Source organism: Arachis duranensis, chromosome 1 (genome assembly GCF_000817695.3).
Source record: "Arachis duranensis cultivar V14167 chromosome 1, aradu.V14167.gnm2.J7QH, whole genome shotgun sequence".
Lineage (NCBI taxonomy): Eukaryota > Viridiplantae > Streptophyta > Magnoliopsida > Fabales > Fabaceae > Arachis > Arachis duranensis.
The window spans coordinates 2140899-2166099 of NC_029772.3; the positions used below are offsets into that span (position 1 = coordinate 2140899).

The window sequence follows — 25201 nt, forward strand, 5'->3', positions numbered from 1 at the left end:
CTCAGAGAAATCAGAAATATGAAGTGTTTATAGGTGGAAGACAGAGGCATATAGGTAATTTCATAATTTACAAATGTTTTTTTTAACGTTTAACATTAATAGGGACTAAATTGAAAAAATTTAATATCTAGGAATCCAATTGAAAAGAAAAAAATATAAGGACCTAATTAAAAATTCGGTGAAATTATAGGACCTGCAAAATAATTAAATCATAAATAAAATTAGTATTTATATTATAAAAGATCAACTATGCTGTTTATTAAAAATCATTTCACTGTTGGTATAATATATATAAAATGGTGAAAATTTTATGGAGTTGTTTTCATAGAAAATTAGTAGTTAAAAATTTTTAAATAATAATTTAATTAAATTTGTCAAAATTATGTGTTATGTAACAATTCTGTACTATTAATTTTACATAAACATTAGTGCGTGTAAATATTCACCATATAATTTATATGAGTAATGTTATATAAACAAAAGTAGTTTAAAAGTTTTTTTTATAATATTTGTGTTCGTAACTAAGATATACATGCATTAATGGTTAAAATTTTATTTAAATAAATTTATGAAGTTTTGTTCAAGTTCAAAAACACGGGAACCCGAGAGAGAGAGAGAGAGAGAGAGAGGAATCAACTGAATCAAGGTTAAGTAGTTCCGAGGAGGAAAAGTCACAAGTCACAACTATTATACACACTTTGGTGTTGGAATCCAACACAGAGCGATGATGACGACGAAGATGAAGAGGATTCTTGTGGTTACTTTCACCGTTCTGGTGTGGATCCAGTTTTGCAAAGGGGAGAAGTTCGCGATGGACGGGACTGTGCTGGTTCTTGATGAATCCAACTTCGATTCCGCCATCTCTTCCTTCGATCACATCTTGGTTGATTTCTACGCTCCCTGGTGCGGTCACTGCAAGCGCCTTTCCCCTGAGGTACCCCCTTTTCCCCTCTTTCTTCGATTTTTATTTGTATTCCCCTTAGAAAGAAATCTACCTCAGATTTAGTTTTATTACTTTATTGTTTATTTGATTGGTGCATCTTTCAAGTTGCTCTATGCATGTTAATGAAGGGTTACTCATATGGAAAGTAGCTTGTAGTGAGCATGAACACTTTTGTGTAATAATAATTGTGAAATGTAAATTGAGTTTAATTTTTAGAATGTAAATTGATTTAGACAGTCATTCGATCACATAAGTTCTTTTGAACTACTATTCAAAGTAGTTATTTTTGTTGACGTGAGATTCTGTGATTGGATGCAAGGATAAATACTAGAAGTGCATCAAAATTAAATTCGTATAAACTGTCTTATCATTGTAATGGTTTTAACTTTTTAAACTTCAGTATTATCTAGAGTTTAATTTGATACCCGAAGGGTCAGTCGTCTAAATACATCTATTTTTTGGATGACCAATTCACAGTTGTCAATGTAAAAAGTATTTAGTTTTGCTTAGGTGACATTATGTAGTTGAATGGACATGTAAAACTATACAAAATTACAATGCATCAAAATTAAATTCATATTATCTATACTCAAAATTTATCAAAGGGTATTGGGATAGAATAGAATTGCACTTGTAATAACTGTACTCATTGTGATTCTCTAACTTTTGGTTCCTGAAGACCTTAGCATTTGTGATTATCTGCCTTGCAGTTAGATGCTGCCGCACCTGTACTTGCAACCTTAAAGGATCCCATAGTCATAGCGAAGGTAGATGCGGACAAGCATACTGGCCTTGCGAAAAAATATGATGTTGAGTATGTTTCTGAGCCACTGTACCTTGTTTTTTCATTCTGATATAAGTGATTACTGTGAATGAGCTTAGATGAAACTTCTATTTTGCTGTGCAGTGCATATCCAACCATTATGCTGTTTAATCATGGCGTCCCTGTAGAGTACCGTGGACCAAGGAAAGCCGAATTACTTGTTCGTTATCTGAAGAAATTTGCTGCTTCTGATGTTGCTGTTCTTGATTCAGATTCTGCTGTCAAAACATTTGTTGAAGAAGCTGGCGAATTTTTCCCCATATTTATAGGTTTTGGGTTGGACAGCTCAATGATGGAGAAGTTAGGCATAAAGTATAAGAAAAATGCATGGTTCTCTGTGGCAAAAGATTTTTCAGAGGATCTTATGGTGTTGTATGACTTTGATAAGGTTCCTGCATTGGTTTCCCTTAATCTAAAATACAATGAGCGGAGTACATTCTATGGCCCCTTTGAAGGTTAGTGTATTGTTATTCACCATCCATTTGTTTTTTTCGGAATTAGAAGATAGTGAGGCAGGTTATAGAACTGAGCTCTATTTAAATGTTTGGTGCATTTGGCTAGATTGTAATTGTGGAACTTGTAGCCCTGTGTCTTCATCCTTGCAGTTGTTATTGGATAGGGCAATCTTTATGGTTCCCTACGTAGTTCAACTCTCAGTTTCTTTAGGATGATTCTATGGCTTAGACCCAGTTAACTATTGAATCAAATAAGCTAATGACAAAATTAGCTATGGAACTTGACTGGAAACAAAATCTGAGACTAAGTGATTATTAACACATAGCAAGTTCTTCTAAAAGGTCTTTTTTGTTTCAGGATAGGAACTAATGTAGCTTTGAGGCCACAAATACCACAGTTCTAGTATTTTTTTTCTTTTTTTTTTTTTTGTATAAATGAAATATCAGCTTTAGTCTTGATTAGTGATTGCTAATCAATTACTCTATTGTTCAGCTTGTCTGTATTTCTTGAATTATACTTAATATTTTATTCTTTTCTTTTCTCATGTGGTGTTATGTTGGTTCAACAGTCTTAATGTCTTTATATGTTTTTAATTTTGTTACATAATTATGGGAATTAACAATTATGGTTTTGGTTTTCACTTGCAGATGAATTTTTGGAAGATTTTGTAAAACAAAATCTGATTCCCTTGGCTGTGCCTGTATCCCGTGACACACTTAAGTTGATTCAAGCTGATGGTAGGAAGACAGTTTTGGCAATTGTTGACGATGAAGATGAAGAAAGATCAAAGGAGCTGGTTAAGTTATTGAAGGCTGCTGCATCTGCAAATCGTGACTTAATATTTGGTTATGTTGGAGTTAGACAGATGGAAGAATTTGCTGAAAAATTCGATATTGGCACTAAACTGCCAAAACTGGTCGTTTGGGATAACAGCGATGAGTACCTTTCAGTAAGTCTGGCCTTTTACCCGAAACAAGTTATTTTAGGTTATCCTATCATGTGTGTTTACATATATGCATTCTGTATTCATATCAACTTGGACACACGCGTTTATGCTTGCATATTTGAGAGATGGAGTTGAGTTAGAAGAAGCAAGTTTCATATGTTGATGTTCATATCATATACACCAGTAGCTTTGTGTACTCATTGACTATTAAATACTTAAATATGTTTGATATGAATATACAAATTCTTTCAATATATAACTCGATCTGGGATTTTCCAATTTTGACTTTCAGACTATATGGGGTATCTTACTAGTGAGGATATGCAAACATATTAAATACCTCAATTTTTTGCTGCTGAAGCCAATAACATTTCTCTTAACAATTTTCAGGTTGTTGGTTTTGAAAGCATCGAAGAAGAGGATCAAGCAACACAGATCTCTAAATTTGTAGAAGGATATCGAGAAGGAAAAACCATAAAGAAAGAGATGAGTGGCCCTTCATTTATGCGATATCTCCAGCGATCTTTTGACGTCAGATTGGTGTACATTCTTGTTGGTATTGTTGCAGTAATGATGATTCTTCAGACATTTTTTGTTAAAGGAGGTGATGAATACCAGAGAGTTTCAAATCAAGTACAGGCTGCTACTCAAGCAAGGAGCTCTGTTTCAGAAGTTGAAAACAATGAGTATAAAGCTGGAGACAAGGAGGATTAAACCAACACAAACAAATGATATAATTATCAATGAAACTTGACCAAGGGAGATTCTAGAAAAATAGCTGGCTTTAGAATTTAATTTACATTTCTATTGGGAGGATGTGTAAATATTTGAGATTGTGTAGTTTGATAAGTTGTAGTGTCCAAACTTTCACTCATATTCACACACAAGCTCTATTTATTTCTTAAGATGACAAGGGTTATTTTTTCCATTTTAAAAATTCCAATGGTATCATTTTCAAAAAATATGAAGTTTCAAAGTTCCCTACTTCCCTTTGCTAACCGGTGCCTAAATAGCAAGATTTGTACTTTTTATGTTACCTTCACAACTCACAAGGGATCAGAGTTGTTAGTACACGATAACTATTAACTGGCTTGATATTGAAGTGATTTGAACTAACTAAGCTTTGCACGCCTGACTAAGTATGAGATACTAAGAAAAAACATAAAGATACAAAATTATGTTTAATCTAAATTAATATATATTGTATTTTTTTTTAACAGAAAAAATACTAAAGTATCAACAAGAGAGAAGAATTTATTTTTTTTATTATGTTTATTCATTTTTCATAATTACAGTTTTACATTTTTCTTATTAATTGTTTTTGTATAAAAGAAATTAGAATAAATTAGATTTTTATAATTTATTGTTTTATTTTTAGTTGATTATCAAATAAAATATAAAATATTTTTTTATAAAATTAGAAGTGAGACTCAAACCTATGACTTTTAGATGAATATAAAAAATTATGTTATTTGAGTTATATTTTATTGACAAATAAAATATAAAATATTAATTTTTGTATTTCTATCTTTTGTATTATATTTATTGTTCTATTTTATTCCGTTAAACATAGCATTCGTGTTTAATTACTTGAATTTGTTAATTGCCAATCATGTTGAGGTCACCAAAATGTTAGTTTTGGATGTAAGTATTGAAGGTTTTTGAATGTTATAATTGTGGAATCTCAGACGTTATTTATGATGCATATAATTTAGTGTATTCTTAAAAATTATGGAGTTGGAGAATTTAAACATTGTTGTGTTTATGTCAAATTATGTAATTTAAATTATGCAATATCAATTGCAGCATTTCTGGTTAATAAAAAAAATTGAATGGTAAGATTTTTGCAATAAATTATGTTAATAAAATGTTTCTAAAAGTAAATAAGAATTACAAATTGAATAGTCACAAAAAAAAAAAATTCAAATTGAATAAAATGTATTATGGATGTAAATTTTTAGTATTGTTATATGTACAAGCATTTTTTATAACTAAGTCTAACAAAATTGGTCCAAACTTTACAAAAATTACTCACATAATATACGTAAATCGCGCACTTTTTTTTTTTTGTGTTCCTTATTCTTCTTCTCTTTCTCTGTTTCCTTCCTATATACTTTTTTTTATTACTATTATTTTTTTTTCTCCTAGTATTATTATAGATTTCTTTTATTTTTTTTCTATGTTTGAATTTTTTATTCTCATTTTTTAGTTTTGATTCTTCTTATAAAGATGAAACAAAAAGAATTATGAGAGAGTAAAACAAAAAGAAAAAGAGGAGGAGAATGGAGAGGAGGAAACGTTTGAAAAAAAAAACATAAAGCAGAAAAATAACATTAAAGTTTTTTAATTGTAACACCAAAATTTTTTTAACCAATTAAAAATTATAAGAAATAAAAAAGTCCCAAAATTTTAAAAAAAAATTCTTAACACTGACACAATATCTATGATAATATATATATGTTCTTTTCTCTTAGTTTATATATCTATTTTTTATTCCATTGAATCTCTGAATTAATAGTAGATATTTTGTCCATAATAAAAGTTTGAATATTGTTGAATTATTGTTTTTTTTTGTTATTGTTCTTTTTTGAGAAAGACAAAAATAAAAAAAATAGAACAAAAAAAAAATTGTACCACGATGATATATAAAGAGAGGAAGAGGAAGAAAGAAGAGAAGCCGCAGAAGAAAAAGAATGAAAAAAATAGTCAACGAAAAAAAAAATAAACGCAGATGAAAGTTGTGTACGAAGAAGATAAAGTAGAAACAAATACTCACAAACATAAGTGTATATTTTAATTGATTAGACTTGATTTAAAGAATGCTTAGCTGCCTAACATTTCTAGTTAATTTCTATTAATATGCACGAATTAATGTTAAACTGAAATTGTGTAAGTAAGGATTATACATTAAACACTAGAATTAGGTACACTCCAACAAAAATCATTCGATCTAAAAACAAGCAAATTGTAAATATTTATTGTTCACATGTGAATGAATTTTTGACGAATATCTCATTTAAAAAAATCGAACTTATATTTTTGTTTTTAAAAAATGTATATTTTGACAAGAAGAATACGGAAGGTGATACCTGTAAATAGGGACGGAGCTACATTGTAGAAAGGGGGTAATGACCCCCTAATTTTAATTTTTTACATGTAAATTATATATAAATTTTAGTTTAGTCTCTTTTAAAATTTTATTTTAATTTTATTTTATTGTCTAAATATTTTCGATCCCTCTAATATTTTATATAGCTCCGTCCTTATAAAAGACACTCCGATACTCAAGTCAGTAAGTGGTCAAAAGGTATAAGAATTCTATAATTATAGAATGTTAAAAATGAAATAGAACTTATCACTAGGTCTTCTTTAAAATATAGAAATTGGTGCCTTTATAGGCATAAAGTTGATGAATAAAATTAATGTTATGACCGTTTGTCATTAAGTCAGAATAATGGTTATTAAGATCGTCTGTTACAAATTTAGAATGAAGGCAAATAAAGTCAAGTTATGACTCATAATGCACAATAAAGATTGAACTATAAGCTAACAGATCGAGTTAATACTCAAAATCGTCCCTGAAAGATAACTCGATCTCCATATTAGTCCCCGGAAGATAAAGTTAATCAAAAGAATCCCCGAAAGTGACACGAGTTAATCACGTTCGTCCTTCCATTAACTCCGTTGGTGACCTGGCTAACGGTTGCTGATGTGTGTGGTTAGCTTCCAACGTGGAAGAGGCCCACGTGTCATGACCTATTGCTGACAAGGTAAGTTTGACAAAACAGTTCAAATAAGTCCCTAAGTGTTTGAAACCTAATCCTAAATTCCACGATAAATAGGTCGCCTACATCAATCAGATGGCCATATGCCTGGGTTCGTGTTCAAATTGGTGGTTTGGGGCGACGATGGAGGCAGGAAATGGAGGCCGTGGTGGTGGTGGTGTGTCGTTGTTCTCGAACGGTAGTAATGGTTCCAGCGCCTCAATGCGAAGCAGGAGGAAATCCCATGAGGAATCATGTTTCTGTGGGTTGAAGGCTGTGATAAGAAAATCTGGGACAACGGAGAACCCAGATAGACTATTCCGTGCATGTCCAAGGTACTGGGTGAGTGTTGTGTAAGACTTTAAGGGTTTTTGATGTTGTTTTGTGTGTTGGGATTTTGTTTAATTTTTTATTTTTTGATTTCTGAATTTTCAGAAGGGCAGTCACTGCAACTACTTTAAGTGGGTTGAGGATGATGAGTATGAAGGGGTGGGCCAAGGTGGAATGAAGAAAGATTATGGGGCTGAGCTGCAGGTTAATAGTGACTGTGATGAATGGAGGTTGAAGGTGGCATGGAGACTGGGCAGCTTGGAAGCTGAAGTAAAAGCATTGAAAATGTTAATAGTTTTCCTGTTTGTGGTAGTTGTGCTTAATGTGATTGTTTGTAGTTTGTTGTCTCGTTCCAAATAAAGCAAATTCCAAACACTTCATGGTGTAATGAGATGAATCCATTGAATGAGAATAGATGTTGCATTTGGTTTTTTTATATGAAGACAACACAATCCAATTCGGATGACTATTAAAGTAACATGTACTAAGGAATGGACATAATCAGTAGTGAAAGTAGTGTTAAACATTGAGTAGTCAAAGTACTATTAAATATTGAGTTGCCATAGAAGGCTAGATGTCACATTTTCTTAAGGACCAAAAGGTTTAACATAGGAAACAGACCACATCAAAGTCATAAGCTTTTACATGAGGATACATAACCTAAAAAGTATCGTAGACCAAAATAAAGGGCATAGTACAACTTTCAGTGACATAGATAACCAAAATGTAGATAATGTAACTTCAATTGCCCTTTGCAAAAAAACATAAAGTATCCTCACACAAAAAACAAATTCAACCATAATACATTTCAATACTAATCAAAGTCATTTATCAGTCTTTCTTGGGGGCTTGAAGGTGGGAGTAGGAACGAAGGTCATAAAGTCGGCCAGTTTTTTAGCAGTGGCTGAACTAGTCCCCTTGATTGTCTCAGCAGAGACAGTGACTGGTGCTGCTTCAGTAGGTTTAGGAGACGACTGAAGTCTGGCTTTCCCTTTAATGACCTTTAACTTTGATGGCCTAGCAGTGAGTTGTTCCTACAGAAATTAATGGTACATCTAGATTTAGATTTAGCTTATTAAAGAAATGAGATTTATGAAATAACAAATGTTTAAAATGAATCACATATGGCAGATTACCTGTTGTGTTTCTTGGGTTGGTGGTATACTGTCACACTGGCTAATATTAATTACTGTTGGAGTCTGTGTTGGTGATGGAGCTGGATTACGTTCAGCTGGGACAGTGGTTGCTTCAGGGGCAGCCCCTTCTGCAGCAGGGGCAACCAGAGCTAGTTGCAGCTGCAGCTGCCTAGCATGCTCCTCAGCTTCGATAGCTTTCTTCTTTGCACAGCTTCGCTTGTTGTGTCCTATCTCAATGCAATACATGCATCTGATAGGGTTATACTTCCTTTTCATCTTTGTTTTTGACCCAGTGGGTTGTTCCTCTTTGTCTCTTCTCCTTTTCTTTGTTGGTCTTCCAGACTTTGCCTTAAATGGTGGTGGGACGGGAGTTGGGTGTGGAGTTTTTTCCCACAGATCCTGACCTTTCACTGGATTCACATTGAAGCAATAAGTCTTCCTGTACGCTTCCATCTTCAACCAGTCGTGACAATAGTCTTCAGCACGTTTGTCATTCTTATCCTGTATAGCTGAGATTGCATGCACACACGGCATCCCTTGCATAGACAAACCAATCATTATTTGAAGATCGTGCATAAAAGTAAATTACAGTAACTTAATGTTGAATTTTTTACTTGTTAGTTGCCAAAAACGGTAGCTGCATGTATGCTTTCCCAGGTCAACCACCATATTGGTTGGCCAGCCATGAACTTCATACAGTTCTTCTTTTTCATCACCAGACCATTGAGGAGCCCAGTGGCTAAACAACGCTATCATGGCTTCAAGTCTGCTCTGCTGAACAGGGGGGAGAATCCCTTGATAATTCTCTAGCTTCTTCCGATTGTCAACAATACTCTTCATGATGATTCTTCTTACTTCCTCAGCTAATGTCAGAATCGGCTTGCCCCTATCATGCTTGATTTTTGCGTTGAAAGACTCGCAGGTATTGTTGCATATGTTATCCACCTTTGGCAGTTCACTGAAGTGGGCCTTTGTCCATGCATCTTTTGGCCATTTGTCGAGATATTCCCATGCTTTTTGATTAATTAGCTTCACTCTGTTCATGTTTCTGTTGAATTCAACTGTTGTCCTAGACCGAGCACATTCCCAAACCATATCTTTCAGTTCAGTACTAGACCACTGTTTTGAGAAATTGCGCCATAAATGCCAGATGCAGAATCGATGGTGTACCCTGGGAAATACTTCCTGAACAGCTGGTATTAACCCCTGCAAGTTAAAACAGACACGAGAAGATAACATGTCAAATTCGTCCCTACAATAACTTCATTAAATCAAATACATCCCTCAATGTTACTTCATTAAATCAAAATAGTCCCAGTATTGTCTTATCGTAAATCAATAAAGTGCTAACCTTCTGCATGTCTGAAATGAAGCACCATTTGTTCTCCCTGTAGTCTCCCAGGTCATTGTGCAGTAACTCAAGGAACCACTTCCAATTGTCCTTGTTCTCAACACTGACTATGGCATAAGCAATCACAAGTATGTGATTGTTAGCATCCTGCCCACAAGCTGTTAAAATCTGACCCCTATGTAGTGTTTTCAGAAACGCTCCATCAAGACCAATTAAGGGTCTGCAACCAGCCTTAAAAACCCCTCTTGCAGGCATCAAGGCAAACATAAAAGCGATCAAACAGGGGAGGACTCTCAGGCATGGGGATAACAGACACTTGAACTGTGGAGCCGGGGTTACTAGTTAGCAACTCATTGGCATAGTCCCATACCAACCCATATTGAGCTATCTCATCACCCTCGACTATTTTCCTAGCGGCTTTCAAAGCTCTTGTAATGCATGTGCTATTGAGATAGACATTGCACTTTCTAACAAACCAGTCATAAACCTCTCGATGCTTCATGGTTGGGTGTTTTCTAAGCTTAGGTACTAGTTTACTCAGAGTCCATGTTTGGGTTGCAGCTTTATTTTTCCTCCTTCTTGGACAAGTGTGACTATCTACTAGTGTCTTAATTTGCCAAGAACCATCTTACTTATTACATGCACAGTAAACTACCCAGGGACAATCTTCAGACTTACAGACAGCCCTAATTCTAACTTTGTCATTTTTTGAAAACAGAATATTTCTACCCCACTGGATTGTATAATCCCTAGTTGCTTGCATGAATTCAGACTTGGACTTAAATACCATACTGACCTCGAATTTCAACTCTCCAAACTTTGTTTTGTCATTGAACTGAGGGTACACAGCTGGTGATTCTTCATCAGACTCCAACACCTTATCAGAATCCTCTGAATGCCAGGAGTCAGCATCTGAGGCAGCATCACTATCATCTAAATCTGGTAACAAAAAGTTTAACACATTAGAAACCCTAACATTTGTAAAATAATTTATGAAACAACTAACCCTAATGGAATTAACATCCCAAACTTAGAACTTTCTTCATCTTCAGACCCCTCATAGTTGGAATCATCAGTGTCTATCTCTTTATCAGCTAGTCTTTTCTTAGGGGGCTTCTGCTTTTCTCTGACTTTAGACCTGCTGTCCCTTTTTCCACTTCTTTTTCCCTTCCCAGAGTCACTATCACTCTCACTGCTATAGAGGTTGTCTCCTACAATTTTTGGAGGCCTATACAGTTCATCTTCAGTACTCTCATAAGAGTCATGAGAGTCAGTGTCATCTTCCTGGAGGGGAGCTTCCTTCACTTGTCTTCCAGATCTTGTGACTCTGCAGCCACTGCTATTTTGTTTGTCTTTTGCCCCTTGTGAGTTATTGCCTGTCTCTGATGACGAATTTGATTGAGGTGGGACTGATTTGGCCTGATAACTGGTCTTCTTGGCCTGAGGAACAGGCTTCATGGGCTGAGCAGTTGTCTTCTTGGGCTGAGATGTTGTCTTCTTGGGCTGGTGGGCTGCTTTATTAGGCTGAGACATGGGCTTCACCTTTGGTTGATTGGGCTCAGATATGGGCTTCATTGTTGGATTGGGCTGTGACTTGGGCTGTGAGGTTTTTCTGTTAGGGTGAGAGGTTTGCTTCTGGGAATGAGGATCAATTGTTGTGGGTTTCTTCACAGCTTGGGAGCTGCACTTCCCCTGTTTCAACTTTTCTGCTTCCACATTCACTACTTCCTCCTCAATCTGGTCTACTATACAAGGCTGAGAGATACAATGCTCCAGGTAGATATTGATCAGATTGTAGTTTCTCCTGCAATCCTTGCACATGGCAACCAAGTCTACGTCTGTGAGTAAGCTTCTCAACCCTGATGAAAGAGGAACTCCAGGATCTTTCCACCAACAATTTCCAGCTTCAATGTAACCCAACTCCCTGTAATAACCCCTTACAAAGAAGACGTCAAGCGTGTCTCCTTCAACCCCCATCAACACCTCTGTATTATCGGGTTCGTATATCATATCTCCTTCCGCATTCTTCTTAAACAGTCCCCCATGGTGAAACACAAAGGTCATTGGAGGACCTTCCATCTACAAGCAGAAACAAGAAAACCTCCTTAGCCCACACAGATTGCAACTGCCTATTCTCAATCATAACATAACAAACCCTAACCCCAAAACAAACATGCAACAACGAAAACTAACTCTCATTAACATGAAATACCCATAACACAATATCATCACAACGGCATTCAATGAAATACATTCTGACACTTAAACAATAGTCACACAAACCCCTACCCCTAATCAGACAGAGATATACAGAACGCCACTTTTATGACATCAGGCTACAAACTGACTTCAAAAAAAAAGGAAAAAACTTTAATGCTTACCTCTAACCGTCACGCCACTTTTATGACATCGGCTTTGATCGCAACCAACGACGACAAACGTGGATGGCAATGTTCGAATGCAAGGTGAAGGGGTTAGGGCATGGCTTGAGGGAGACGAAACAATTTGGAGCCAGACATGGAGATACTCGTTATGGAAGAGGGTGAATCCACTCTGCAACGTTTTGAATCCACTTTCTCCACAAAACGACACCGTATCATGTCTATCTGGACATTCACTCAAAACGGCGTCGTATTCCTTCTCTGCCAGCATGGCAGTTAACGTGCCACGTGAGCAGACGTTAGCCATGTCATCAAGCAAATTGACGGAAGGATGAACGTGATTAACTCGTGTCACTTTCGGGGACTCTTTTGATTAACTTTTTCTTTCGGGGACTAATATGGAGATCGAGGTATCTTTCACGGACGATTTTGAATATTAACTCCTAACAGATCACTTATTTTTCTCATTCAAATTGTATATAAATATTAGAGAAATATGCGTGACTTTTTAAGAAAATATATCTTTTAAACAGAGTTTTTAAAAAGTAAAATTAATTTAATATTAGATATTTCATATAAATATATTTTTTATTTATTAGTTATATTTGAGTACAATAATATAAAATTATTATTTATTTATTTATTATGTTAAAATATAAAAAATTAGTTGCTTTGCAACAAATTAGTGGTGAATTAAATGTTAAATTATTAAAAATGTATAATTAGTTGCTTTTTAGGGTTGGCAATTTATATTCTACCTGCAGGTATTTAATTCGGACCAACTCGTTTGGATAGGGGTTGTTTATCCGACCCGCTGCAAATAGGGTAGGGTGCGATGGGAGTTCGCCTGCAGGTAGGGTAGAGTACGAGTTCAGGGTATACCTACCTTACCCTACCCTATCCGCACCCCTAATATATTATATACCATATATGTAAAAGTTATGTATGTAGTGAAGTAAGTGGGTGTTGAATCCACAATCTTTCTCTTATAAAAATTTGAAGTAACCACTAAACTAGTTGATGATAGTATTATTTGTAATTTTATGTTAAATTTTTTTAAGATTTTATTATTTTTAATTTTAATTTGAACTTAATTTTTTATTTTTTATTTGCTTAAATTTTTTTTATATTTTCGCGGATAGGATTGGGTAAGGTAGGGTTTAAAACTTTAGGGTGATGATAGGGTTAGGGTTGAGAAATTCTCAATGCGCATATAGAATAGGATAGAATTTTAAAAAAGTTTTTAACCTATAGATAGAATTAGAGTAAAGTCCAAACTCTACCCTATCCTATCCATTGCCAACCCTATTGCTTTCTAACAAATTAATATATATTGAATTTATTGTAATTTATTGCAATCAATGAATAATAAATTGATACATAATAGTAATTAGTGTTTATACAATATCCGAATTATGCTATATTTAGAATCAATGAATATTGAATACTATTTGGGTTGGATTTGTATTGTCTCCCGAAGCTTTTTCAAATTATAATTAATAGTTAAACACTAAACATGTTACAACTGAAAAATCAATGTTCTGAACAATAATAAGTATCATCTACATCAATCACGAGATTTCAACAACAAAATAAATAGCTTCTAAAGTCATTATGATACATAAATTGTGACCATTATTTATAATTTGAGTCAAGGTCAACATAGCCCAGATAAATTGTCCCATGAGTAACATCCTGTGTTATTATTATTATTATCATGGTTAGTTGCATTGTTGAGAGGAAATAATGAAGCTACAGGCTTTATATCAAGTCCAAAATTGTCGTCTGTCATAAGACAAGAAGATTGGACATTATTTGAGACTTCTGTTGTATTATTATGCTGCCAATTCTGTTGGCATTGTAAGGTTGAAGGCATTACAGGGAGCAATGTTGACAAGTCCTCATTCATGGATTTCTCTAAGTTTGTTGCTTCTTCCTTTGGTTTTAGTCCTGCAAAAATTATGAAAATAGAATCAACATGATTGCCACCATATCTAAAGTTTAGTGTGTTTAATTTGTTAAAAAATATTAAAAATTAATATTTAATTTAAAACGTATGAAACCAAATAATTTTTAAATATTTGATGTTTACTTTAAAACGTATCAACCCCAAAGACCATATGCATTATTGTCACAATAAGAACTATTATTATTATTATTCCATCAAAATGTGTTTACTTAAGTTATAAAAAAGTCATTATTTTTCATCACACTTATCACACGTATGTGGCAATTAGAATGTATTTTTCAAACATGCTATGTAGTAGTATTATACAATTAGAATGTATATTATATTTGAAATGAATTTTGAAGCATTCCAATTTTAGAATTAAAATAATAACTCCAAGAGGTCAAAGTAAAAAATTAATGCACTCATATTATGTTATCAGTTATGAGAGACATATTAAACTATGTCAAAAGACATTAAAAATTTAGTACATAAGCATCAATATAACAAGAAAAAAACTGTATACTAATATTTTCAACCCATGCAAATTTATTTTAGTTTAGACTCTTCTTCCTAAACCTAAGGAAATTCTTAAATAATTTAGAAAAATATATTGAGATGAAAGAATCAGATTTAATTTTGTGACATAAAATAAACTTAGGTTGCTAAAAGCAATCGAGAAGATCCAACTATTCAAATATACAAAGAAGTAATTGATTGAGAGTGAAAATTCAAGTGCAGTTCATAGTTAAAAGTCGTTAAATAATTTAATAGATTGAATTAAATTATTATCTAAAAATTCTCGACTATTAACTTTCCATAAAGTCAATTATACTTGAATTTTTAGCTTAATTGATGTAGTGTAAATCAAACAAAAACAACTAAGATTTAAAAGTTTTTTTTTATCAACCTGAACTAGAAGACCAATAAAGAGAACTAAGAACCGAGTCATCAAAGCTTTGGCAACCCTCAAAAGCCTCATCTTGCCCTTCATTCAAGCCGAAGTAGCTTCGCTTTTTAAAATTCTGATGACTAGAAGCCATGGTTTGAGCTTCAGATAGAATATCCCCAACCAACCCATTACTTGTATTTAAACAGTTAGGGTCATTATTATACTCAACATCATCAAGTTTAAACTCTGATGGCTCTATTTGGTGCGGTTGCGATGACAATGAAAATTGGTTTGAAGGGAGCTCTATCTTGCTTAGGAAATTAGAAGGAGAAGTCGAACATACCATGTTTCTTTCAGGATCCAACAAGGATGGGTTCTGAAAGAAATGGGAGAAAGAAGAAGAAGAAGAAGAGTTGAGATGAACTGGGAACCTAAACCCATTATCAAGATCAGATAAGTGGGTTGGCGTGGTTGGTGTGGTTGGATTCACAGTTGAAGTTGAACGGTAACGCTTAAAGCGAAGAGGGTTGCACAACAAGGGTGCAGGTCTATGGAAGGTGAAGGAGAGAGGTGAAGATGAAATGGGAGTGGAGAGTGGTGTGTGAAGTGATGAAGAGGATAAAGGGGAATAAGACGGAGCTCTGTGAAGTGGTGATGTTAAAGGAGAATGGTTGAGGTGGTGGTGATGATGCGGAGATGGAGAATGAAGATAACTTTGGTGGTGGAGAAACTCAAACTTGCTTGTGGGAGAATTGTTGATGAAGTTTGTTCCTAGATGAGTTATAGGGGTGGTGGGTGTGCTTGATATAGTCGGACGATCAGGGTCATCTGAGTACAGAGGAAGCCCTTGCCTTTGCCTCCGCTTCACCCTTGTGTTCCAATAATTCTTTATTTCGTTGTCAGTTCTTCCGGGCAACTACAGCAACAAGTTGATATTTAAAAATTATTAAATAATTTAATAATTCTGATTAAATTATTATATTCTTGATTATAAATTTTATACAAAGATAACTGAAGAAGGGAGGAAGGAGTTATACCAATGCAGCCATTCGAGCCCATTTGTTTCCAAATTGAGCATGGAGTTCAATGATGAGCTTTTCTTCTTCAGGGGAGAAAGCACCTTTCTTCAAATTTGGTCTCAAATGGTTAGCCCATCTTAGCCGACAACTCTTTCCACATCGAGCCAACTTTGTGTTTCTTTGTACGGCGTTCCAGTTCCCTTCACCGTGTTTCGTTACGTAATCAACTAAAATTGCATCCTCTGCGGCTGTCCAAGGACCTTTTTTCAAAGCCACCTCATCTCCCGCCGCTGTCGCACCACCGCTATCGCCACAGCAGCCGTCACCTGCTTCCATGCTTCCCCTCATTGCAGTGAAACTGTTTGCATCGTTCTCTGCATCTTTATTAATATTTTCCATCATGCCAAGAAAAATTTGTTTATTTCCTTTTTCATCCAAATATAGCCACACTAGTCCAACTCCTACCTCTTGTGCATATCTAAATATAGTAATCACTTAGTTGTATCTTCTCTTCGTTGTCCTTACCATAATTCTCTCTTCCACTATATTTTTTAAACTCTAAACTCTTAAATTCTCTATATGAGAGAGAGAGTGGTGGTAGTGGTGGTGGCGACCACGACGAAGACCGGAGATGAAGGGATTCTACTAGTCTACAATGATATGAAGGGTTTTGGGAGGTGCAAACAAAAGGCAAAGGCATGAAGTGAATTGTTTAAGGGATTTGTGAAAAAGTGGAAAGACAAATTTAGAAGGGTATGCTAGGATTGCGCTTCCGTGTAACCCTCATAACCAATGGTGAAAAATTGTACAACTAAATCTTACGTGTTATGCACAGTGAAAAAGCCTTGAAAATTGTACCTGTTCCATTGTTTTTTAACAGCATGTTTTAATGCCAATAGAAACAAATGATTGTTGGCATCCAAGTTTGGATACTCAAAAAAGTAAATTCTAAGTGGCATGCTTGTTTTGACTACATGAGAACATATGAGTAACTCTACATGCTTGTTTTGAACACAAGTAATAAAAATGGTTTTTCTTTTTTTCCCTCAAATTATTTGTTAGTTAGATATTCTTTTTTTTGTATATATTGTTCATTATTGAATTGTCAAATGTATCATTAAATTATTTATGATTTTAGTAAAAATTAAATATATTTTTTGTTATTGATATAAAATGTTTTTAAATAGGGGCAGTTTTGTAAATTTATATTTTAAAATATTTTTAATTTTAAATTCTTAATATTATTGCATCCTAAATTGGTCTCTAATAATTTTTACATGCCATAAATTAGTTCTTAATAACAAAAATTTGACAATGTAGTTCTTTTTCTTTTAAAATATTATTGCAAATTTGTTTCTCATACAATAAAAGAATAAATTGAGGGATTAAATTGTCTAAATTTTAAAAGAAAAAAACAAATTTGTATATTTATTTTGTTAAGGATTAATTTATTTAATATTCTACCGGATCAAAGATTTTTTTGTTAGGAATCAAATTTGATAAAAGAAATTGTTAGAGAATAATATGAAAGTACTTATATATCGTATTAATGGGAAAACCCTCTCCCACCCCACCTGTTAAAATAAGTTGGAGTAAGGAGGAAGGAGGAAAAAAATAAGATGCTCACTTCGTATAAAATTAATTTTAAATAATTAAATAACTCTAGCTAACATATCTCACATAAACTATTATAACTTACCAAAATTTTTAATAATTAAATAAAAATTTATTTTTGTTTCCAAAAAAATAAATTAATCAAATTCGACCTCGAAAGATAATAAATTTAGTCGCACTAGTCCTTCTATCATCTTCTTCATTGAGGTGGCTAATGTTTGTTGACGTGGTCTGTTAACTATCAGCTTGGCACATGTTTAGTAGCATCATCTTGTTGCTGACAAGATAAGAATGTTAAATCAATTTAAATCCGTCCCTAAGTGAATGAACCCTAATTCCAAATTCAATCATAAATAAGACTTCCTCAACACTTGCATTGGATGGCACTATACTTGAGTAGAAGTTGAAATTATTGGGTTGCAACGATGATGGAGATAGAAAATATAGGTCGTGGTAGTAGGTTATCGTGTCTGTCACATGACAATCATGGTTCTAGCTCTTCCACAGGAATAATGAGGAAGAAGACTCAGGATGAAACATATTTTTGTGGGTTGAAAAATGTGATTAAAAATTTTGGGATAGTAGAGAACTCAGATAGATTGTTCCAAGACAACGGGTGAGCAATTTCAAAAAAAAATTTAATACTTTCTCATCTTATTCTCTGTTTTTGGGTGTTTTTAATTTTTTTTTTCAAAATTGTAAAAAAAAAGTCATTGCAATTACTTTAAGTGGGTTGGTGATAAAGACTACTAAAGAGTGGCTGAAGGTGGCGCAAAGACAGATGCAGGAACTGATTTAGAGGTTGAGAATGCCTATGATAAATGGAGAGTGAATATGGTATGGAGATTAGGCAGTTTAAAATCTGAAGTTAGAGCTATGAAAATGTTGATGATTTTTAAAGATACAACTTGTTGTGTCTCTTGAGTTGGTGAAATATTTTCAAATTCTCTAATGTCAATCTCTATAGGAGACTGGATGGGAGGTGGAAGTGCAGGTAATGATGCTACTGCTACTACTTCTGGAGCAATATTAGTTGCAACAAGGACAGCATTTACTTCAAGGACACCAGGGACAACAAGTGCAAGTTGCAATTGCATTTGTGGTTTGTTCCTCAACATTTGTATCTTTCTTCTTTGCACAAGTTCTTTTGTTGTGCCCAACCTCACCACATTACATTGCAATTGCATTTGTGGTTTGTGCAAGTTCTTTATTCTGCTTTTGACCCAATTCGTTGTTCATTTTTATCCCTTCTCCTTTTTTTTTGTAGATCTTCTAGGTTTAGGTTAATTGAGGGTTAGACTGGAGCTAAAGGTGATGTTTTTTTTTTTCATAGATCATGTCCCTTTACCAGATTAACATTGAAAGGATAAGTTCTCCTATATATATCCATCTTCAACTAATCATGGCAGTAATCTTTAGCCCTCTTGTCATTCTTATCTTATATGGCTGATATTGCATGCATACATGCATACCTGTCAAAACCAATTAAATGATTAATTAAAATGGGTTACATGATTGAATTGATCATTAAATAAGAGTTGAAGCGGTTACTTGTGAGTTACCAGAACCTACAGATACATGTGTGTTTTTTCAGGTCAACCACCATATTCATTGGCTAGTTATGCACTTCATACAATTCCTCTTTCTCATTACCAGACCACTGAGAAGTTAAATGGCTAGACAATTTTGTCATTGATTCTACTCTACTTTGTGGAATAGAAGGGAGAAACCTTGATAGTTGATCAGCTTCTACTTGTTGTCAATCATACTCTTTATGATAATTCTTCTAACTTCTTTAGCTAATGTCAGGATGAGATTGCTCCTTTCATACTTGATTTTTGCATTGAATGACTCACATGAGTTTCTGCATATGTTATCCACCTTTGGAGGTTCACTGAAATACGCTTTCATCCATGCATCCTTCGGCCATTTGTCAAAATACTCACAGGCCTTCTCATTAATCAACTTAACTTTGTTCATATTTCTATCAATCTCATTCTTTGTCCTTGATTGAGCACATTTTCACTCCAAGTCTTTTAACTCACTGCTATACCATTGCTTAGAAAAATTGTGCCATAAATGCCACCCACAAAATTGGTGGTGAATCCTTGGCATTACTTTCTACATGGCAGGAATTAATCTCTACACTAAATACAAAGTCCAAAAAAATTGTTAATCAAAATAGTCTTCCAATAAAATTTATTAAATTAAAAAGGTCCTTGAATAATATTCATTAAATCAATATAGTCCTCAGAACACATAATGTGAATAAAAAAGATTGTTACCTTCTGCAGATCTAAAATAAAGCACCATCTATTCTTTTTGTAGTCTCTAAGTTTATTGTGAAGGACTTCTAGAAATTAGTGCTAGTTATCCTTATTTTTCACATCAATAATTGCATAAACAATCCCAAAGATGTGATTGTTAGCATCTTGTCCACATACTGTCAGAATTTGTCACCTATATAATGTCTTAAGATACGCACCATTTAACCCAATTAAAGGTCAACAATCTGCCTTAAATTCCTTCTTTTAAGCATTAAGACAAACATAGAATCTCTAAAACTGAAGGAGACTCTCGGACATGGGGATGACACCAACCTTAACTATGGATCTCAGATTTCTAGTCAGTAATTCATGAGCATAATCCCACACCAATCCATACTGAGCTATCTCATCACCCTCCACAATTTTTCTAGTAGCTTTCAAAGTCTTAGTAATACATGTACTATTCAGATACACATTACACTTTTTTACAAACTAATCATAAATCTCATGATGCTTCATAGTTGGATGCTTCCTAAACTTAGGTACTAGTTTATTTAGTGTCCAAATTTGGGTGGAAACTCTATTTTTCTTTTTTTTTTTTTGGATAAATGTGACTATCAACTAGAGTTTTAATTGGCCAAGACCCATCTTGCGTGTTACATGCATAATATACTACCCAAAGACAATCCTCTGTCTTACAAATAACTCTGACCCTAACTTTATCAATCTTTATAAATAAAATATTTCTACTTCATTAGATTGTATAGTCCCTAGTAGCTTGCATAAAATCAGCCTTTAACTTAAATATCATACTAACCTCAATTTTGAGGTTTTCAAACTTGGCCTTATCATTAAACTAAAGATACACAGTTGGTGATTTCTCATCAGAATCCAACTCCTTACCAAAATTATCTGAATGCCATGATTCAACATCTAACACACCATTAAGGTCGTCATCATCCTCTTCTACATCTACCAAAAAAATTAAAACATAAATTTTCATAAACGTTTGCTAAATCAATTAAAACATAAATAACCCTAAGCAGATAAACCTACCAGATTCAGAGCTTTGCTCATCTTCAAAACCTTCATAGTTAGCGTCATTTGTGTCTATTTCTTTATCCCCTAGTCTAGACTCAGGAGGTCTATGTTTTTTCCTGACCATAAATTTTTTGTTCTTTCTTACGCCACTTTGTCCACTATCATTATTACTGCTATAAAGATTATCGCCTAGAATTTTAGGAGACTTGTATAGTTCATCTTCATCACTCTCATATGAGTCATGAGAGTCCCTGTTCTCTTTTACTGATTGGAAGTTTGTTTTACGCATCTTCCAGATCTTGTGAGGGTGCAGCCACTGTCATTTTTCTTATTCTTATTATCTTGTGAGTTCTTGGAAGGTTGATATGATCTTTTGGACTGAGTTAAAACTTTGTTGACCTAAAGTGTGACCTTGGTGGGCTGAAAATAGGGTTTTGTAGGTAGCAAAAGAGTCTCAGTAGACTGATATGATGGTTTAGTGGGGTGAGAGATTATCTTAATGGTTGATATGCTGACTTAGTGAGCTAAGAGGTGGACTTACTAGATTGTGAGGCTACTTTAGTGGACTGAGAGGTTGGTTTTCTAGGCTGAGGGTGCAATTTAGTGGGTAACTTAATGAGTTGAGAATGGTGTTTCTTAACTTGAAAAAAATTCTTCATATTACTTTATACTTCCATAGTGACTACATTCTCTTTCGTGTTGTCCATTACACATGGCTGTGAAATGTAATTCTCAAAGTATAGGTGGATCAGATACTAGTTCCTCCTACCTAGATGTAAGGAAAATTCTAGGAACTTTTCACCAACAGTCTTTAGCTTCAATATATCGTAGCTCTTTATAGTAACCCTTTACAAAAAACATATCCAATGTGTCTCCCTCATCACTCACCAACACTTTTGAGTTATCAGGTTTATATATCATTTAACCATCCTCACACTTTTTAAATAACCCACTATGGTGAAACAAAAATGTTATGAAAGGAGTCTCCATCTACAGTATCAAAAATAAAAATATCATTAATAAATAGAGTGCACTAGATCTTGTTTATGAGTCACCAGAGGCTAAATTCATTTTGTACAAATTAATCATAACAAATCCTACCCTAAAATCAAAATGAACATGCAAAAAATTTAAACACCGTCATCAAAATCAAGCACTCCTAACTAAAATTTTTCATAGAATAAGAAAAAAGTAAGACATTCTCACACTCTAAAATGAGACATCAACAATTATACAAACTCTTGGTCATTCCAAACTCTAAACTAGATTAGAGGAACACACAGACTCAGAGTACTACACTGAGAACACATCGTAGAATAGCTCAAAAATGATGAAAAAATTTTCATCTTTATCTCTCACAGTTGTAATGGCTTCCTCCACTATCAATGTTTTTCTAAAAGATGATCAATTTTGCATTCAGTAGTGTCAACTGTTTCGTTTTAGTCGTCGTCCAACACTGATGAATGTTGATATAGTGGTTCAAAACTTGGGTGAAAGGCTTTGAAGGCAGATCTTAAGGGAGATGAGACGTTTTGGAGCGAAATAGAGATATGGTTATTATGAGAGGAGGTGAGGCTTTGAGGCTTTACGATGTTTGAGTATCCTTTTGGACACGAAACGGTGTCATTTTAGGGCTTGGAAAGCTTTAAATCAAAACTACATTGTTTTGATTGTGTGCCACGCTAGTAATTAACAAGCCACGTCAACAGGCTCAGCGAAGGAAATGATAAAAAGACTAATACAACCAATTTCATTACTTTTTGAAGACAAATTTGGTTAATTTATTTTTTTGAGACAAAAACAGAAATCGATGTATCTTTTCGAGACAATTTTAACTATTAACTCTTCATAGAAATATTAAAATAATATTATTATAAATCTGTAATTCAAACATTGAACACTAACATATTATACCTAAAACGAAAGTAATGTTTTGAACAATATAAAAAATATCATATACATCAATCAAGAGAGCTCAACAAGAAAATAAATAGCTTCTAAAATGTAAGGTACATAAATTGTCACTATTTTTTTTAATTTGAATAAAAGTTAACATTGGCTAGATAAATTATCCCATGTGTAACATCCTCTATTATCATTATGGTTTGTAGCAATACTAAGAGGAAACAATGAAGGTTTGGGCTTGATATCAAATCCAAAATTGTCATCTATGATGACATGAGAAGATTGGACATTATCGGAAACTTCTGTTGAATAATTATATTGCCAATTTTGCTGGTCTTGCATGATTGAAGGCACTACAGTGAGAAATGTTGATAAATCCTCATTCATGGATTGGTTTAGGTTAGTTGCTTCTTCCTTCTGTTTTAGTACTGCAAAAATGATGAAACTAGAATCAGTTATCGTATTATCAACCTTTTCAATCATATGCATTACAATTTGAATGAGATACTCTCTAATAATGAATACGTAGTAATATTAAAGTGACTATTTTCCATTTAAATTATCATAGATATGTAACAATTCATAGGAAATAAAAATATTTTATTCATTGTAACATGAAGGTTATTATTCATTCTTATTCCAACTTAGCTAATAGTAGTCCTATATTATTAGTTCTAACTTCTAGAATTAATTTAGGGTGAAAATTCAGATGCAGTCAACTTCACAAGTTAAGTTGATAAGTGAGAATCGTTAAATAATTTGAATGATTTGACTAAATTTTCATGTAACGAACCTGGATTAGAAGAGCCATAAAGGGAGCTAAGAGGAGAGTCATCAAAGCTTTGGCAGCAATCAAACACATTATTGTCTCGTTCATCTAAGCCCAGATAATTTCGTTTCTTTAAAATCTGATGGCCAGAAGTCGAGGGTTGAGTTTCTGATAGAAAATCCCCAAACAACCTATTACTTGCACTCAAAGAATTAGGGTCATTATTGTACTCAATATCGTAATTAACTTCCAATGGCTCCATTTGTTGCGTTTGCAACGACAACGGAATTTGATTCGAAAGAAGTTGCATCTTGCTTTGAGCATTAGATGGAGAAGACGTCAACGAGGACCCACTTCTTTCAAGATCCAACAACGTCGGATTTTGAAAGAAGTGGGAGAAAGAAGACGAATTGAGCTGCATTGGGAATTGGAACCCATTATCAATGTCAGATAAGTGGGTTGGATTATTCATCATAGGGGAGGTATTAGGGTTACAACTTGGGGTTGAGCGGTAACGCTTGAAGCTAAGAGGGTTGTACAACAATGGTGCAGGTCTCTGGAAGGTGAAGGAGAGAGGCAAAGAAGTTGCAGGTGAGGACAATGGGGAGTGAGCTGGAGAGGATAGAGGGGAAAGCATATGAGAATAGGATGATGCCCTGTGTTGTAGCGGAGAAGTTAAAGGAGAATGATGTCGTGGAGATGGAGAATGAGGATAACTCTGTTTGATAAACTCGAACATGGTTATGGGAGCGTTGTTGGTGAAGTTTTCACCGACATAGGTTACATTGGTGGTGGGTGTACTTGTAGTAATGGAACGATTAGGGTCATCTGAGTATAGAGGAAGACCTTGCCTTTGCCTTCTCTTCACCCTTGTATTCCAATAATTTTTTATTTCGTTGTCAGTTCTTCCAGGCAACTGTAACAGCAATAAAAGAAAATTTAGAAGATATAGATGGGTGTGTATTTATATTTTAACATATATTTTATAGTAAAATGGTAAAGATAATAATGATGCAAATATACCAAAGCAGCCATTCGAGCCCATTTGTTGCCAAACTGAGAATGGAATTCAATGATGAGCTTTTCTTCTTCAGGTGAGAAAGCACCTTTCTTCAGATTTGGTCTCAAATGGTTTGTCCATCTCAACCTGCAACTTTTTCCACATCGAGCCAACCCTGTGTTCCTTTGCACTGCATTCCAATTTCCTTCACCGTGCTTTGTCACGTAATCAACTAGAATTGCATCTTCTATTGTCGTCCAAGGACCCTTTTTCAAAGCCACCTCGCCTGTCGCTGTCGCCCCACCACCGTCTTCGCCACCACTATTATTGCCACCATCTCCCACGCATTTCCCCATTGCAGTGAAACTGTTTGCATCATTCTCTGCATCCTTATTCATGTTTTCCATCAGCTCTTACCCAATTACCTCGATCTTGTTTCAAATATGCGAATAATGCAATTACTTAGATGAATGTTCTCTTCTCTATGCTTAGCAATATTAATTCAATGAGAAAACCTGCCAGTTGTGGTGGTGATGGATATGATGGGTTTTGGGTGGTGCAAAGAAGAACATTAGCTATAAAATTGTGAAGAAGTTGAAAGGAAAAAATTCAATCC

At 34.2% G+C, this 25201-nt stretch overlaps 3 protein-coding genes across 3 annotated transcripts; 1 reads left to right on the top strand and 2 right to left on the bottom strand.

The window, feature by feature from the left end:
• Window positions 1-581: 581 nt before the first annotated feature.
• Window positions 582-4144, top strand: LOC107481685 (protein disulfide-isomerase 5-2). The gene is made up of 5 exons (XM_016102015.3): window positions 582-934; window positions 1654-1757; window positions 1851-2221; window positions 2870-3171; window positions 3559-4144. Exons 1-5 carry the CDS (start codon window positions 725-727, stop codon window positions 3880-3882), a joined length of 1311 nt encoding a protein of 436 aa, XP_015957501.1. The 5' UTR covers window positions 582-724; the 3' UTR covers window positions 3883-4144.
• A 9643-nt stretch (window positions 4145-13787) lies between these two features.
• LOC107487448 (transcription factor MYB97-like) lies at window positions 13788-16388 on the bottom strand. The gene is made up of 3 exons (XM_016108124.3): window positions 16008-16388; window positions 14989-15886; window positions 13788-14080 (listed from the first exon to the last, which is right to left on the bottom strand). Exons 1-3 carry the CDS (start codon window positions 16386-16388, stop codon window positions 13788-13790), a joined length of 1572 nt encoding a protein of 523 aa, XP_015963610.3.
• A 6572-nt stretch (window positions 16389-22960) lies between these two features.
• Window positions 22961-24983, bottom strand: LOC107487538 (transcription factor MYB97-like). The gene is made up of 3 exons (XM_016108223.3): window positions 24609-24983; window positions 23610-24501; window positions 22961-23244 (listed from the first exon to the last, which is right to left on the bottom strand). The coding sequence occupies exons 1-3, from the start codon at window positions 24981-24983 to the stop codon at window positions 22961-22963; spliced, it is 1551 nt and encodes a 516-aa protein (XP_015963709.3).
• Between the last annotated feature and the right edge of the window lie 218 nt (window positions 24984-25201).

Excerpts from the sequence above, each read along its gene's own strand:
- LOC107481685 (XM_016102015.3), top strand. The coding sequence starts at position 725 with ATGATGACGACGAAGATGAAGAGGATTCTTGTGGTTACTTTCACCGTT. Across the intron at positions 935-1,653 it reads GCAAGCGCCTTTCCCCTGAG|TTAGATGCTGCCGCACCTGT; the intron begins GTACCCCCTTTT and ends TCTGCCTTGCAG. Across the intron at positions 1,758-1,850 it reads GCGAAAAAATATGATGTTGA|TGCATATCCAACCATTATGC; the intron begins GTATGTTTCTGA and ends TTTGCTGTGCAG.
- LOC107487448 (XM_016108124.3), bottom strand. The coding sequence starts at position 16,388 with ATGGAAAATATTAATAAAGATGCAGAGAACGATGCAAACAGTTTCACT. Across the intron at positions 15,887-16,007 it reads GGGCTCGAATGGCTGCATTG|TTGCCCGGAAGAACTGACAA; the intron begins GTATAACTCCTT and ends TTGTTGCTGTAG. Across the intron at positions 14,081-14,988 it reads TTATTGGTCTTCTAGTTCAG|GACTAAAACCAAAGGAAGAA; the intron begins GTTGATAAAAAA and ends TAATTTTTGCAG.
- LOC107487538 (XM_016108223.3), bottom strand. The coding sequence starts at position 24,983 with ATGAATAAGGATGCAGAGAATGATGCAAACAGTTTCACTGCAATGGGG. Across the intron at positions 24,502-24,608 it reads GGGCTCGAATGGCTGCTTTG|TTGCCTGGAAGAACTGACAA; the intron begins GTATATTTGCAT and ends TTGCTGTTACAG. Across the intron at positions 23,245-23,609 it reads TTATGGCTCTTCTAATCCAG|TACTAAAACAGAAGGAAGAA; the intron begins GTTCGTTACATG and ends TCATTTTTGCAG.